We start from the raw sequence: 16,915 nt of genomic DNA, 5'->3' as shown, positions 1-16,915 counted from the left end.
TTTAAAAGAAGCCCAGTGTGCTGCCATCCAAGGAAAATAGTGGGGTGAGCGGGACTCACCATCTCAAAGTGGTGAGCAACTTCAGGATTGGAAAGATCTGGTGGCTGAAAAGTGTGTTTGTGAAAACAGTTGTGAGAGGATCCTGAGATCTGGTGAAGGGATCCAGAAATCCAGGATTTTGTCTGAACTGGAAAGTGTAAAGTTCAGATTTGAATTTGAAAAATGGGAGTGTCAGTTAAAGTAATCACTGAGGTAATTGCTGAGGGCAATTGGTAGGAGATTACTTGGAAACCGACAACGCTGGGGAAAAAAAGTGTGAAATAAGATGTAAAATAAGACTGAGTACAGTCCCAGAGGTGATTTGTTTGGGTAATTGCAGGGGACTGAAGTGACACCTTAAAATAACAAGTAAAAGGTACATGGTAAGAGTGGGTGAGTCCCTCTGGAAAAAGGGGAAAGTTAGGAAGAGAGAGCACACTGAAAAATATTTATTAAAAAAGAAGTGATTTCCAAGACTTGGGTAAAGTAGGAAATCATGGAGTAATGAGGAAACTGGGTGATTTCGGAGGTAAAAAATTGGCATATGGCAAGAAATCATTAGTTTGCCTGAAAGAAACAAGTACCACCTTAGTAAACACCTCATTAGCAAGCACATAAAAGTATTTCTTGAGGCAAATGGTTTTGGTATTAGTGAAGAAATACTAGGAAAATGTCTCCAAAGAAATCAAAACCCAAACCCCTTAAGGAAACATTTTTACGCTAGTATATTATGTGAAAAAAATTCACCACAAGAGAGAAAGTCCATCCATAGCCAGAGCCCAGGTTGCCATATAACTGAAACACATTGGCAGAAAGCCAGAGATTCCAATGAAACAGTTACCTTGGCAATACCTGGTTGCTACAACAAGAAAGCTAGAACAGAGAGAGAATATGAAGATCTCAAGTGAAGAGAAAGGCCTTTTAAAGAAGGAACCGGGTGAAAAGCTTTTGCAAACTGAACAGAAGCTGGATTCTTCCGTGAAGAAGGGCAGTGACATAACAGGAAAACTGGATGATTTTAAAGAAAAGATTAGGAAGGAGGATGCTTCAATAGGACTAATACAACTAGGGCTTGAACAGAAAATGGAGATACAGTATTTGTAAATTCAAGGAAAATGTAACTGTATTGAAATTAGAAAAAGAGTATTTTCAAGATCTTGTGAAAGAAAAAAAATAGAGAAAATTGCCATTGTTGAAGAAAGCTTGGCTAGTAAAGAAAATACTATGTCAGATTTGGAGTGTATAATTTCTGATATAAAACATTCATCCAAATATTCTATTGAAACAACTACTGTAGCTAGTGCCTTAGTAAACATCTTTTGTAGACTTGGATTTCCGAGTGAAATTATTTCAAATTTAGGAACTTCTTTTACACCCAAGATAATGCAAAAACCTTGGGTAGTTTGTGGAATTAAACATTTGACTACCACAGCTTATCACCCATAGAGTAACAGGCCAGTGGAACGATTTAATGGGACTTCAGTCAGAATGATAAAAGCATATATAGCAGAGAATAAAAATGATTGGGATACCAAACTCCAACATCTTTTGTTCGCTTATAGAGAAGCACCTCAAGAAAGCCTTGGTGTTTTAGTCCGTTCGACTTATTATTTGGCTGAAAAGTGAGAGGGCCCTTGGACATTATTAGAAATGGGCGAGAAGATCCAGAGAAGAAAGAACCAAAGGGTGTAGTGACATATGTGCAAAACTTGATGAGATCTTTAAGAGATTCTTTTCAGTCTGCAGGAGAAACTCTAAAGACTGCTCAACATAAACAAAAGCTGTGATATGACTGTAACGACAACACTCCTTCACCTTATGGCAGTCCTATGGGATTTTCTAATCCCACCCCGCTGCCACCAATTTATGTAACGAACCCCCTTTCTTATGTGGCAGGTTCACAGTATTATATAATATAGTAGCGTGGATATAATATACAGTGGTACCCCGGGTTACGAAATTAATTCGTTCCGCGGTTAATTTCGTAACCCGAAATACCTTCGTAAGCCGAATTCCCATAGGCGCTAATGGAAAAATAGCTCTCTGCTGCCCTCCGGTGGCGGAAAATAGCGCCGCGGTTTTTTCGTAACCCGAAGAAACCTTCGTAAGCCGAAGCAATAAATCCCTATGGGATTTTTTCGTATCCCGAAAAATTCGTAACCCGGCGCATTCGTATCCCGGGGTACCACTGTATATGGCCAACAAGCCTTTAGATAAAACAAAATATGAATTTTATTGAACAAAGGGTTTGAACAGTTATTACTTGAACTGAATGACATTAAACAGCTGTTCAGGCACGTGTTACTTTGTTATATTGGTACTCTTTACTTTGTTACTGTTATTCCTCTTTCCCCAGATATTCTTTAACCACCTCAGGACTTCCCTGTCTCTCTTTGGGCAATTCTTTTTACTAACTCAGCCACCAAGGCTATAATATCTCTCCGGAAATTATGTAACCAAAACCCCTCTTTCTGAGTCTCTTGCTTCTAGACTCCCAAGCTAATACTGTCCCTCTCTGGACCTATCAGACCCTTTCTTGGTCTATTATCAACACCCCCTCTAACAAAATACTGTCCCCTCAGGAACTATTGGAACACAGTCCTCTCTCTCTCTCTGTTAACATTCCAACTCTCCACATTCGAAACCCTAACTGACCAAACCAACTGCCAAGCGGAATCTTCAAACTCTTCAGCCAGCACTTGATTGGCTTAGGGTCTCTGGCTTCTGATTGGCTGGTTTGTGAGTCAGTTCATCACAATGACAAGATAGCAAGAAATAGAGACTCCCCCCCACCCCCAGGAGATGAAGTATTAATTCTTTGGCCAGTGGAAAGAAATAAGCTGGTGTTCACAATAACTGATCCAGTGGAAATCACTGAGAAGAGCAATGATGTAATGATATTGTGGACTGGAAAAATGATATATTATTGTATGCCATTATTGAGATGGGGAGGAGGAACTTCCAGACCCATATTGGGAACAGAGAAAAGTGCTTAGAGATAAGGCTCCACCAATCTTCAAGTCAGTAATAGAGAGAGGGGTAGAAGGCAGAGAATGTTTCAGTAATGAGTTTAAGAGGAGCATACAAATAATTTGAATTTAAGTTGTAATATATTTAAAGTGTGAAAACAACTCATTTTTTTTATTCCAGTAATGTAAATAATATGCTAAACATATAAGATGAATATGTTAAGTAGCATAGTAAATTGAATAAATATTGAAAGTATATTTACGGTTAAGAAATGCATAATTGCTGTTGGTTTACAAAGGAAACCTGAGGATGCATGAATTGGAAATGTAGCTGAGATAACGAAAATATAAGATAAAACTGTGTAATAGGCTGGATAGTAAATACAGTATATATTTAAAGAGCAAATTTAAACATAGCCTGAAGATCCCTAAGAATGAAAAAAATGTACCAAATATATATATACCCTCTATGTATATAGAGAATGCTGTAAGTATATAAAGAAGGTGTAATATGTTTTAGAGTAATGAGATGTAGTGATAACCCTTTATAATAGTGATGGTCAGTATTGGAAACAGATAAATATTTAGACATTTTGGATTGATACTGTGTAACACCTCCTTGTTCATTGCTATATACAAACCTGATAGAGGCTTGTACGAATCAATGACTTTTTGAAGAGGGGAGGTGTGTGGAGATAAGGCACATTTAGGGAAGCAAAGAGAAGAAGCCCTGGCAACATCCAGTCTGGATGGGTCAAGCGTTAGCTAGTGAGACTGGAGTTAGGAGTAAGTATAAATAGAGCAGGAGAGAGGATAGAGAGGGGGATTTGTTCATGTTGGTGTTGTTAGTTAGTGAGTTAGGGATCAGAACTCAAAGGGAGAGTTACTGTTTCTAGTACAACTTGAGAGGTCAAAGAGCCTGAGAGGCTAGGTATTATGGGAGATAAAGGCAGTTAAAAGTTTAAAAAACCCAAGAGAGGACTAAGAGTGTCCTGGGGGAAATGAAGGGTTAGTCTCTGAGGAGAATAGCAGTCAGTGAAAAGTGAAGCACATTTAGTTAATAAAAGTGTAAGCAACAAGGATATAATAGAGAGTTTGAATAGTTTTGGAGTTACTGTAACTAACAAGTATAAGGACAAGAAACCACAAAGGTAACAAAATGTAACAAATAAAGTATGCTAATAAAGTATTGACTGTGAACACCAGTGGTACTGTATTTAAGTTAACCTGCAAATAAACTTATAACACTGTTTCAATAAAATACTGTTTGGAGTGCTTTCAAAGAGACAGTTGCATAGTACCAACATTGAGGAAAATATCTTATTATTAAGTTCCCATAGGTAATTTGGTGGAAAAGTAGGTTTATGTTGATAGGTGGCAAATGTGGTACAAGGTGACACAGAAGTAAAAAGTGTTGTTTTTTTAAAAAAGAAAAGAAAAATTAAAGAGGTTTTGGGCAGTGCCATGTTGTCACCATCACAAATTGGTGGCAGCAGTGGGATTAAAAAAATTCCAGTGTGCTGCCATCCAAGGAAAAAGTGGAGTGAGTGGGACTCACCATCACAGCAGCTTTCCCTTTAGTAATAATAGCAACCATTTAGCACAGAATGCAGAGACCTTGTAAAACCTTTGAAATTAAATGTAAGAAAGAAGTTGTCAGCATGATCTTTCAGTCTTAAATCACTATCCAAATGCATGTGAGGAAGTAGACTTAAGTCTATGAAAGCTCATGCTGGCAACTTCTTTCAGTAAGGGGTTGTATATACAGCCCTGAAGGGGCGGCATCCAGACCTCCCTTTCTTAGCCGGATTGGGGCCACAGCAACCTCATGCTGCGGCCCCAATCTGGCCTTCCCAGGGTGCAAAAAGAAGCTGGAAAAGCAGGTTCTTTTTGCGCCCTCAAAAGGGTGCGATAGCTGTGGCGGCACGGCTATACAGCACTCTTAGTGCTGCAGTATTTTGCAGCTCTTTTCTGGGCACATCGTTGCCATGATGTGCAGTCACTGTGGCAATGATCCGCAGAAGGAAGGGTTGGCGTTTCACCGGCCCTTTCTGTCCATCTGTATTCTCCCTTAAATTCATTTAGATTAGGCAGGTATTCCTGGACTACCTCTTCACTTATTCTGTGCTGCATTTCTCTTATTGTGTTCTTTGCTCCATTTTCTTCAGGTTGAGTACCCTTTTCCTTTTGTAAGAAGACTGAGGCAAAGAAGGTGTTGAGTAATTCTGCCTTTTTTCGTCATTTGTTAGCATTTTGTCATCTTCTCTACCATTTCCTTCTTTTTTTGCTGCAAACATACCCCCCAAAAGCCCTTTTTATTGATCTTAACCTCTCTAGTGAGCTTGAGTTCAAGATACTTGTGAGGAGCTGTGTGTGCATGCATGAAGGGTTAACTTTACCATATTTTATCCTCTCCTTGGCATAAGGTGCTTTAAGAAGACAAAAATTGTGACATTATCCCCTATAACATCTAGCTAGGTGTTTCACGGCAAAAAATATTTCCCTTTAAAATTCCAAAATATTATGGAAATTTGGGGGAGTTGTGTGCAACCTGTGGCTCACACTTTCCCTACTGTGTATTTTCCTTTTCTCAAAATGTTTAGGAAGTTAAGACATGGCCAAAGGGGGAAAAGGCTACTGTAGGAAAAACAAACATTTATATATCATTTTCCCCTTGAAAATGCATCTCTCACATCAGATTTAACTGAAACAGTCAAGAAAAGAAAAAAGTCTAGTCAATACTGGTATATTTTTATTCTTTTAAAATGAAATTTAGAACAAAAGGACTACAAGCTGTCCAGTAGTAAAGTGAGAATAACTATACAGTTGCAAAGCATACTCGCTGATAACATAATAAACCACACTAGATTCAGTTTATAGTGAAACATTATAGCCTGGATGCTATTGGTAATCCCAGCCAGTTTGCCCACTGAGTGAGTTTACACTTATGTAAATTCCCTTGATTCAGTGGGTCTACACAAGTTACACTTGCCAACAGGATTCAGGCCCTTAACTCTTTGTATCAATCTAATCCATAATATATATGAAAAGAGGGCAGAAATTGCTCAATGCTTTCTATACTTTAATGTATCACATAAGTCAGAGGACCCTCTTTGGTCTTCTTGTTCCATCCTGGACAACCACCGCATGGTAGAATGCAAACGCCTAAACATAACAGTACCACACCCAACACTTGATGATCCCCTTATGTTGGAAATACAGCACACAGGGCAAACTCATACATATACAGTGGTACCCCGGGATACGAATTGATCGCATTACGAAATTTCCGGGATACGAAAAAAATAGATAGGAAAAAACTGTTCCGGGTTACGATGTTTTTTTCGGGTTACGATTTTTTTTTTCGGCGCGAAATTCAAACCGCAAAGCGCGGCTAGTGGCTTTCCAGCGCTAGCCGCTAGCCTTTTCGGGTTGCGAAATTACTCGGGTTACGAACGGAGCCGCGGAACGAATTAATTTCGTAACCCGAGGGACTACTGTATGTCACCCAATATTCATCCTCGCTCATTGACTCACTTCTATCTGCATGAACTGCCTCACAATACTCTCATCCAATGTACAAGTTATTACTTGAAGTTTGCAGTCTGCAAATGATAAACACTCTTGTGTGAACTTTTCTTTGGATTCCTTAACACCTTCAGGATCTTGGGGAGGGAAAAAAATCATCCGAAAGAAAAACAATTCAATTCAGATTTTCTTGGTGTTCCTTAATCTTCCTCATCACTGGAAACATAATTATTTTGGTAACTGAAATCTGGAAATCTAATGGGTAGATCTCCCCACCTTTTGCATATTTTGTTTGAGGTAGTTTTTTTGTCATTGAATACAACCACAAAATTTTTTATTTTTAAGCAAGGTAAGTCTAGACCTCGGTGTACCATCATACTTCCCCATTCCTGGAAAAAGAAAAGAAAAATGGGCATCTAAATAAAATGATCACCATTATTATTTATGAATCATCAGATATATGAAAAGTCAGAACTTATCCTAAGATAAATCAATTTGATTCAAGTTTTTATTTTTATTTTTAATTTTTTCTGGGCAGAGGAACCAAGCATTGCCACCTGTCATCCCTACTTTCTGTCCTTTCTTTTGAACATGTGGCAAGTGCCACAAAGAATATTATAAAGGCTTAGAAATACATTAATATCATTATGTTTGTTGACAATATGGTAATACTACTAGAAACCCCAAAGAAGCTTTGCTAGAAATAATAAGAAAGGTGTAATATGTTTGAAGATGTGGCAGGATTACATATTATTTAAAAAAAATTAAGAGTACCATTTTTAAAAATCTAACCTAAGGGAGGGGGAAGGGGGTTGAGACTTCGGATTGTATATTTTAACCTTGTAAGGCACCCCGGTAGCTTTTTGTAGAGAGGTGGGATATAAATAAATTTTTATTATTATATTAATTATCAGGGAATAACTACAGTCAGCCTTCCATATCCATGGATTTTTAACCAAGAATTCAAGCATCCATGGCTTGAAAATATTTTTAAAATATACAAATTCCAAAAAGCAAACCTTGATTTTGCCATTTTATATAAGGGTCACCATTTTACTATCAATTGTATTTAATGGGACTTCGACATCCACAGATGGAACTTAAACCAGCGGATACCAAGGGCCCACTGTACAGTCGGCCCTTCTTATACACAGATTTTTTATACACGGATTTAAGCATACACGGTTTGAAAATGTTCCAAAAAAGTATAAATTTACCTTGATGTTCCATTTTTTATTAGGGACACCATTTTGCTATGTCATTATACTTAATGGGACTTGAGCATACACGGATTTTGTTATACACAGGGGATCTTGGAACCAAACCCCAGTCGATAACAAGGGTCCACTGTATTTCAAAGACCAGTTTTATTTCATTAAACCATTTGGGACAGGATTAGTGCTACAAAAATAGTGGCACAGTGGAAATTATTTCTTCTGAACACTTCCCACAATGTGATTTGGCACACTGGCAACAACGGTTTCAAATTTTAGCCACCAAGGTAAAAGACAAGGACTTACTAAGAGCCTCAGGCAAAAGAAATAAGATAAAGGGGAAAGAGAGATACCTAGCTAGGTATGGACAAATCAATTACAGGTGACTTAACTAGTAACCCTTGGGAAATATTCTTTAAAATTATTACACCAGTGGTATATAGTGGCAGTGTATCTAGAAAGGAAAAACAAAATTCTGGATAAATTGCAATGAGAAAGATTTATATATTCACATGCAGTGGTCAACCTGTTGTGTTAACAGTTTTAGAAGAAAATTTTCACAGAAAGCTTGACATCAAATCATGACACAAAAAAATCAAGAAGGAGCAAAATGAAAATTGGTATCCAAAGGATTAATGGCATTAATGCTAATGGCAGCTTGCAGAGTAACTGAAAAATCTAAGAGAAAATGGAGAATTTTAAATATTAAATTTTATACAGAAATATGGCAAATAGCCATAGCAGAAAAATTGACACACGAACTCAGATTAGTTAAAAACTAAGCTAAAATATCTGATTTTTATTTTTAAAAAATATGGCAAGGCTTTATTCTACATACAAATCAGAAATTCATCCAACATCCACCAGGATCTTTCCTCAGGCTACAGAGAAGAGATTAAATGAATAGTGTAGCATGGAGAATGTTAAAAGATAATCTTCAAGCCAATAACAGATTTATTTCTTATTTGCAATTCAAATACATTATGTGTATTTGAAAATTAATACCTTTATTCAAAAAAGAAGAAGAAGAAGTTTAAATGTACAGTATCTAAAATAACCAACCCATAAGGAGACTTACTTGTCCACAATCTTTGCAGATAACTTCTCCATTTGTTTGATAGTCTGCTGCTTTTGCTTGCAATGTCCTGTTCTCTCTTTTAATATAAAGATCCCTGAAATGAATGGCAAATGAGAATTAAAACATTGCAATCAGGATGTTGTTATCTGGTGAAATGCTATTCTTCTTATAAGTAAGGACTTCATCAAAGAAAGACTCTCTGTATTTGGAGCAGGTCAGGAGAGTTATGCACTTCTGGAGGTTATAAGACCTTTTACTAGGTTATTCTGATGGAGGTTGGGCTATAAGGACCCAGTTCACCAAGATATAAAGCCAGAAAAATGTGCACATGTGTGTCTAACTAGCCTTTCTATTTCTTTTTGAATCCTATTTTTCTTGTCTCCTGAGTTTAATTCTACCCAGCTTTCAAGGAGAGAATAGATTGTTTTTACTTTTGTGTGCATATGTGTGGGTGTGCCTTGCAAGTCACCTGTTGGCTTATAGTGACACCATGAAATGCATGCTCCTTGCCAGTTCCTTCCTCTGAAATATAGCTTACAGCACCTGGCATTTGTTGGTGGTCTTCCATCCAAGTACTAACCAAGTCTGACCCTGCTTAGCTTCCAAGATGAGACAGGATCTGCAACCCAACATTAAATCTTGAGAAAGAAGGTGCACATACATTAACCAGTTTGACTCAGTTTATTTTGGAAATTAGAAAGAATGAGCCATGGCCAATTCACAGACAATACAAACAGGTAAACCAAATAAGAGAGCCACCATGGTGTAGTGGTTTGAGTTGATTCCCTGCTCAGCCATGAAACCCACTGGATGACCTTGGGCAAGTCACATGCTCTCAGCCTCAGGCAATGGCGAATCTACTCTGAACAAATCTTGCCAAGAAAACCTTTCTGAGTCGGAAACTCAGAAACAACTTGAAGATGCACAACAACAACAACAAAAGAAATAAATGGATATTAAGCCATTGCTGGGCCCTCATTCCACTAAAGTTTAGCATCTCCGTCAAAAGAATAAAATTGAGCAACAGTGTTTGAATAATCTCCTGCCTCCTTACCTTACTGTACTTTACTACTCTAATACATATCCTTTCAGTCAGACCCAAGATACCAGAAATGAGCTGACAGGGAGAAGTGGGTTTCAAGCAGAAGAAAGTAGAATGACATATCCACAAATGTCTTATTCAGATCATTCAAAGCCCGATTCCGCTCAGCGTTCCTTTGAGGGGAAGTGTCAAAGAGCTACCACTACTGCCATTTTCCCACCCAGGCATTCATAAATGCCGAAGTGACACTGTGGGGAGAGAGTAGAGGGGGTTGGTGTTTCTTTTAGGTGCTCCCGGGATGGATTAAACTCTTGCCTTTTGCCACTCTAGTCAGAAGAGGCAATGGTTCCTTTTTTGATAAGAGTTGAAGTACAGTGCTTAGATCCAAGTTTCCTGTGGTCAAATTTTTGAATAAAATTTCAAGACTTGTACATGAGTATGCACAGTAAGTAAAGAGTCTAGTAAAAAAGGCAGATCTGAAGTCTAAAATCACTAGACACTGGTTAAAACATACATTTGTGTGTGTGTGTGTGTGTGTGTGTGTGCGCACACATATACATGTGCACGTATAATTAGAAAAATATGTTTGCCCAATGCAACAGTTTGCTTGATATGGCTGTGAAAGAATAGGGAAAATAATGTTTTGTTTGTAAACCCACAACACAGCCTGCTGAAATTCCCAAACTTCCTGCCAACACGAGTAGCTGCAGAGCTGACTAAGCTAGATGGGAAATGTGTAGCCTCCATGTGTTCTTTGAGTGCAACTTCCATCAGCCTGAGCCAATACAGCCAGTGATGAGAGATCACAAGAAGTGCAGTCCAACACCTGGAAAGCCATGTTTCCCACCTTTGTTTTAGAGGGAGCAGTGTTTGTTGTAAAGCATCTTTCCTCAACCTGGTGCCCTCTAGATGTGCTGAACTGAGGAGAGGGTTTCAGCTGAGGAAGCCTGCTCTAAGGAGGACACGTCAACTAGGCTGCTGCATATGGCTAGCCATGTTTTGAAGGGAAGAAATTAAAGAAATTAAAAAGGAAACAGATAACAGCGAAGAGAGGGAACTAACCTGATCAATTCCATGAATAAGTTAGTTGTGAGTGGTGGGAGGAGGTACACTTGGAGGGGTACATATTATATGATTGAAAAGCTTGTTATTTGCAAACCAATAAAGGGCAAAATACTACTTTCTCTTTCATCTCTCTCCAGAACCTCAGCTTTCAAAAGTGTTGAGTTTTTTTGTTGGGTTGACTGGTTTACAGCTCCAGGAATTTGGCTGACAGTTGGGAGTTATTCATGAAGACATGAAGAAAGATAACTTCCGAACAGGGCTATTATGAAGCAGTACAGACCGGCATTTTGTTCCGGCCTGATTGTGTGCTAGAGGTGAAGAATGGCTGAATGTTCACATGCTCCAAGCCCTTCTTCCTCTGCCGGGGCAACATCTTGGCACATGCCCATTTACACTGCGCTGTGCACAAGGGATGTCATAATGCTGTGCTGTGGCGGTTATGGCGCCCCTTCCAGAAAGCTGCCCAGAGCAGCTTCTTCTGGCGTGCGGATTAGTGCCACAGTGTCTGGCTGCTGCAGCACTAATTCAGGGCAAACGGGTGGTGTTTAGCCGCCTGTCTGTACAGCCCCTATGTTACAGGCCCCATTTGTATGTCCTAGTTCCTCATGAAATGAAAAAAGGCTGTAACCAGACTTACTGTTACAAACACTAACCCCATAGAAAAAAGGAGACATGTTGTCACTTACTCAAATTCTTTTCTGACATTGACATGATGCATTTTCTCAATAACCTGTATGTCTTCTCCAGAACATATCAGCTTAGTGCAGTTTTTGCAGAGGAACTTGATCAAGGATGGATTTTCCTTGTATGCTTTAGTCTGTTCTTTCTTAGCTTTCATTTTTACCTCCATTATACTTTGCAGTTGGAAGCCCCGAATCTATTGGTGGAACAAACACCCCAAAAGTATTAATTCACCAAAGTCGAAAAGGGGCAAATTTTATGCTTTTTAAAAGTTACTCCCAAACAAAATTCCAAATGGTTCGTATATGCAAAGTGCTAACACCAATCATTAATATCCTCAATACACTAGTTAAATACTACGAAAAATAATGGCATTCAGAAAATGTCATAAAGAGAAAAAAAATGAGGATGCCCACATCTTACTCTGGTATGTTGGGCTGTTTTCTAGTTGTTGTTTTTCTCAGAAAAGGTAATACCAAAGCCTGTATAGTCAAGTAGGAGCAATGGTCTCTACGTACATGGATATCCCTCAGTACCACCTTAAGTAAGAAGAAATGTAACAACATATTGAGAAAATGGAGACCTATGACTTCATCATCATTTCTTTTTCTTTCTCTTGTTGTATTTTTTTCACACCTTTGCTTGATGAAGGAGCCAGTGGAGCCTGTACAGTGTATTTTGTGAATTGTCGTTGGCCAATAACGGTATTGTTGTTTTGTGGATTTTGGATGTTATAGGACTGAAGTACTAAGTTACTCATTTTCTGCATAGGTCTACCTATACTCAAGTAAGGAGTTTACAACTTTCTCTGTTAAGCAAGAGTATTTCTTCCTCAGAACAATAGCAGGCTATAGCTATTTGTAAAGTCTTCTTATGCTTTTACATGTAGCCTTTCCAATTTTATGAGTGTTCTCCTACAGACTTGCGCAATGAGACTCCTTGGAAGAAGGAAGGAGGGAAGTAAAAAAGGCCACGTAAAGTCGAAGGCTTTCATGGCCGGCATCCATAGTTTTTTGTGGGTTTTTTGGGCTATGTGGCCATGTTCTAGCAGAGTTTCTTTCTGACGTTTCACCAGCATCAGTGGCTGGCATCTTCAGATGCTGGCGAAATGTCAGAAAGAAATTCTGCTAGAACATGGCCACATAGCCCGAAAAACCCACAAAAAAGGCCACCTTGATGCTAGAACTCTCCTTTGTTTGACAATATGGGACTAGAGCCTGAGTTGTGAAATAGCAGGATGGAGCCTAGCCCAATGGTCTGTCTCCCATCAAGCAAGCTACATACACAACAAATGTGAGACCCATTAAAGTCTCTGTTAATATATATCTCTTAACATACCAGAAACCATTTAGAGATGATGTGGCCTCACAAGCATGCAGGCTTTACCTTATTTTCGTACTCTTCTCGGGGCATCTCTTGGACACACTTAATGGCTCTATGCATCATTTTCTCTCTGAAAACATTGACATCTTCACGCTCAGCAGCACCTGATCCACCTGATGCCACAAGCACATAGGTACTTTCATCAGCTCGAGCTCGTCCACGAGCCTGAAAGAAACAAGGCAATGGCTTATGTCCAAAAAATAACCCTTGTTATTTTTCTACTGAGAAATAGGCTAGCTAATACTGTTGTATGCTAGGAACAGGGGAGTCCTAAATTATCCCCTTCCCTGAACCCACATATCTGGGGGCTTGTCTACACTACATATAAAACCCAAATTCCCCCTGGAGTCTCTGCATGCTGTTTACATCATGCAGGCCCCAAACCCTGAATTGGATCCAGGATGTTAACACAATCCCCAAATCCAATCTGGGGTTTCCACCACTTGTCTTGCAGTAAAAAAGCTTACTTTTGCTCCAAGTTTTCCAGAAAACCCAGAGTCAAACACATTGATGATGGACAGCTTCTGTCAGCATCCCTGCTGAATATGGCTCTGAGGTCAGAATGAGGTGCCCAGTGTTGATAACATGGGGCACTTCATTCTGACCTCTGAGTGACTTGTGCCTGCAGCAGCTCCCAATACTTCTTTGCAGAATACTTTCTCTCCCATCAACCCCAGCTATGCAACAGTGCTGAATGCTCAGACATAGCCACTGACTGGCTGTGGGGGACACCGAGAGTGTTCCCTTACTCTGTTGCCTGGCTGGCCACTAACCTTCTCCTTCAAAGTAAATACATAATCAGAACTTTGACAGTGAAGCTTTATGCCCCAACAGCTTCAAATAGGATCTTGGCTTCCCTGAGTAGCAATCCATTTGTGCAGGAATTCAGATACAGCTGATTGTGGTTCCCCTACACATCTGACAGGGAGCTGATAGGAAGGTTAATTCCAAATTTCCCTGAACAAATGGGACATCAGAGGCATAATAACACCAAACAGGGAACCTCCTTTTAGCTATCATGAACATGTGAAATATTTCTCAATTTCTTTAAAATTATTTCAAACAATGGATGAAAAAGAATCCAGACAGGAATTGGGAATATATGAAATGTCATTTTCTGTTTAATCTGAAGATGAAAGCAAGTCCCATGGAAAAGAACATGGCTGGATCATTGAAAAGGTGCTCTCCAAATGGGAACTGTTTTCTTTTTCCAACTTTGCTAATCTAATAATAGATTCTAAAATATCAAAAATTATTTCTCCAACACCATACAGTCTTTAAGATCATGAAGCAGATGGGGGGGGGGATGTACATCTTCAAACAAACAAACCTGCATCATGGCTATTTCATTGGTAACAAGACCATAGCGTATAACGATGTTACACTCCGGAATATCCAGACCTTCTTCTGCCACAGTAGTAGCAATCAGCAGGTTGATTTTTCCAGTACGGAACTTGTCAATTACTTCCTTTTGTTCATTCTGTAGAAACATATTATCAATAGATGCATTAATGGAATGAAAATTCATTCTTCGTCCTCATAATCCTTGGGAAAGTCTTTATGATTAGTGAACTGTTCTATAGAGTTTCTGTATATAGATACTGAATCTTATTTCTGAATCAATGTACAAAACCAATTTTCAGTGAATGGGATACTAATCTTTAAATTAGTTAATCTAGAACTCAAACTAATTTATGGAAATACATTCAATTTCCATAAATTGTTCCATGTTATTAAAGAATTGGCTCCCCACACAAATGAATGATAAAGGACATCTGGTAACATATGTTACCTCTGTCTGTTTACCTGAGTCATGGGCTTAAATTCACTATTGTGCCCAGCACCAATAAGGTAGTGAGTCTTCACTCCAGCTTCTTCAAATTTGGGATTCTCTTTAATCCACTGATAAAGGGCAAATGCACTTTGCCGTGTCTTTGTAAAAATGATTCCCCTTGCTTCAGGCTTCTTTGTGAACTCTTGCATTAAAGTCGCACGCAAACATTTCAGTTTTTCATTTTCATATTCAACTGTTCTTGCTAACCTTTGTAGCACACTCTCTTTGCCTTTAAAAATATAAAAGAATGTATCAGAAAATGATCACAGAAGTAAAATGTTTAGAAAAATTAAAAGAATATTTACCATCATTAAATACAGGATCATATTGGCTGGTTAACATCATAGCATGAAGAAATGGTGGCACAGAAACTGAGTAATGGCAGCTAAGAGGTTAAACAATTATGATACAATGGACAAAAGAAACTAACAGTACAATCCTATGCATGTCTATTTAGAGGCAACTCTTTATGGGGCTTACTCCCAGATAAGTTTGTATGGCATTTATCTGAGAGTAAGCCCATAAAGAGTTGCCTCTAAACTAGCATGCAAAATTTCACCCAAAAGGTTCCAGGCTTCTTTTGGACACACTGGACTGCCTTTTGCTTAAAGCTAAACTATGGTTTAATGCAGGCCTAGGCAACATGGTGCCCACAAGGATTTTTGAATGACAGCTTCCAGCAGCCCCAGCCACCATAGTCAGTAAGAAAGGAGTATGAGAATTGCAGTCTAGTATCTGAAGAGTGCCATATTTAGGGTAGCTGCATAAGTTGGAATAATAATTAGCAGAGCTCCAGACCAGTATGCTCCAGGGAGAGGACTACACCTCTGTTGATAGAAACTCATGGCATACCTCCAAGAAATGTGCTCAGACTGGAGAAGGCAAGACTGATGAGAACTGCATACTTCCAGAATGTATAAAATGACTAAGCCGATCAGAATTATAGGAAAAAATGAGTAAGATGACTTTTATGAAGCTTGAAAGCTTTCATTAACAAAATAAAAGCTGGTGGGTATCTTGGTAAAAGAGTCAGACATTTATGTCTAAATCTAGCACTTCTGATGCCATTATTGCTAAATGAATCTGCCCACAGCCTCAGTCATAAGAGTAGAAAGTTGCAGACTAATGCTGCCTGTGAACAGGTGTGTGTTATGTATCTATATATGATTTACATCAAGATTTATCTCTGGAAGAAATACTGCAGGTCTCCTGACTGATGAAGATTTGTACTTTCCTTCCCTTAATGTGCAAGCAAAGGGTTTGCTCTCATCATTTTTTATGCTGAAGGAATAATTTCCACAAATCTGTTTGTAAACATGTGATACGATCAGTTGGCATCTGCTGAACATCTCCAAGGATGACCTAGTTACAAGGAAGGAATGGTCAAAGTCATGCTTACCATAAAACAAATCCATAAGAAATGTATCTGTTTCATCAGGTTTTAGTGCTATTGCCATATCATCTTCATCGCTATTCTCACTCACTGCCATCCTCTTACTTTGCTCCTCCTTATAAAAGTTTTTGAGGTGGTTATATGCATCTATCATCCGCATGGTGTCATTAATTAGCAAGGCATCATTGTATTTCTTCAAGTGTTCTGCACAGACACGGTGTTTGCGATTTTCTTCTTTGGCAGCTGGTGGAGGAAGGAGAGGAAAAGTATTTACCAAACTAACTGACAGATATTCAGGAATGCCTTGGAATTACAGGTGGTTGGACAGGAAAATTACCTTTTTTCTCCTCTTGAACTACCCACTGTTCATAGGTCTGGGATCCAAACTCAGCATTGGGGTTGAACTGGCAATAGTCCTGGATCTTTGTCATTATGTTTACGAGTTCCTCTCTAAAAGGATCCTAAACATTTAAAAAGGGGGATTTTTAAAGAGATGTTAGGTACACTGCCAGTATCAACAAAGATAATATTCCCTTGGTTTACTGTCATCTAGAGCTGGAATCTGTTCACCTCTCAAGATGTTGCAGAAGAACTGCAACTTCCACACTCCTCATTACTGAATATGCTAGCTACTCCAAATCTGGTTGGCCATACAATTGCTACCTCAATTTAGAAAAATTTGATAAAAA

General features: G+C 38.8%; 1 protein-coding gene across 5 annotated transcripts in view; it reads right to left on the bottom strand.

Annotated features, from left to right (window-relative positions):
• LOC121932104 (fibroblast activation protein alpha) overlaps positions 1 to 16,915 on the bottom strand; it is a 134,814-nt gene that overhangs the window by 91,467 nt on the left and 26,432 nt on the right. For 4 of the 5 annotated variants that reach the window (XR_006104269.1, XM_042470473.1, XM_042470483.1 and 1 more), the window contains exons 9-15: positions 16,564 to 16,687; positions 16,233 to 16,469; positions 14,806 to 15,062; positions 14,330 to 14,479; positions 13,003 to 13,164; positions 11,622 to 11,812; positions 8,829 to 8,922 (exon numbers count right to left, since the gene is read on the bottom strand). Coding sequence is in view for 4 of the 5 variants with exons in the window: in XM_042470473.1 (XP_042326407.1) it covers positions 8,829 to 8,922; positions 11,622 to 11,812; positions 13,003 to 13,164; positions 14,330 to 14,479; positions 14,806 to 15,062; positions 16,233 to 16,469; positions 16,564 to 16,687 (1,215 nt within the window). In the remaining variant the exon portion in view is untranslated. Of the gene's footprint in view, positions 1 to 8,828; positions 8,923 to 11,621; positions 11,813 to 13,002; positions 13,165 to 14,329; positions 14,480 to 14,805; positions 15,063 to 16,232; positions 16,470 to 16,563; positions 16,690 to 16,915 lie in introns of all 5 variants that reach the window. The other variant, XM_042470508.1, reaches the window with a different exon arrangement.

This window comes from Sceloporus undulatus, chromosome 1, assembly GCF_019175285.1.
Source record: "Sceloporus undulatus isolate JIND9_A2432 ecotype Alabama chromosome 1, SceUnd_v1.1, whole genome shotgun sequence".
In the NCBI taxonomy this organism is placed as follows: domain Eukaryota; kingdom Metazoa; phylum Chordata; class Lepidosauria; order Squamata; family Phrynosomatidae; genus Sceloporus; species Sceloporus undulatus.
This window is presented reverse-complemented; position numbering and strand designations above follow the sequence as displayed.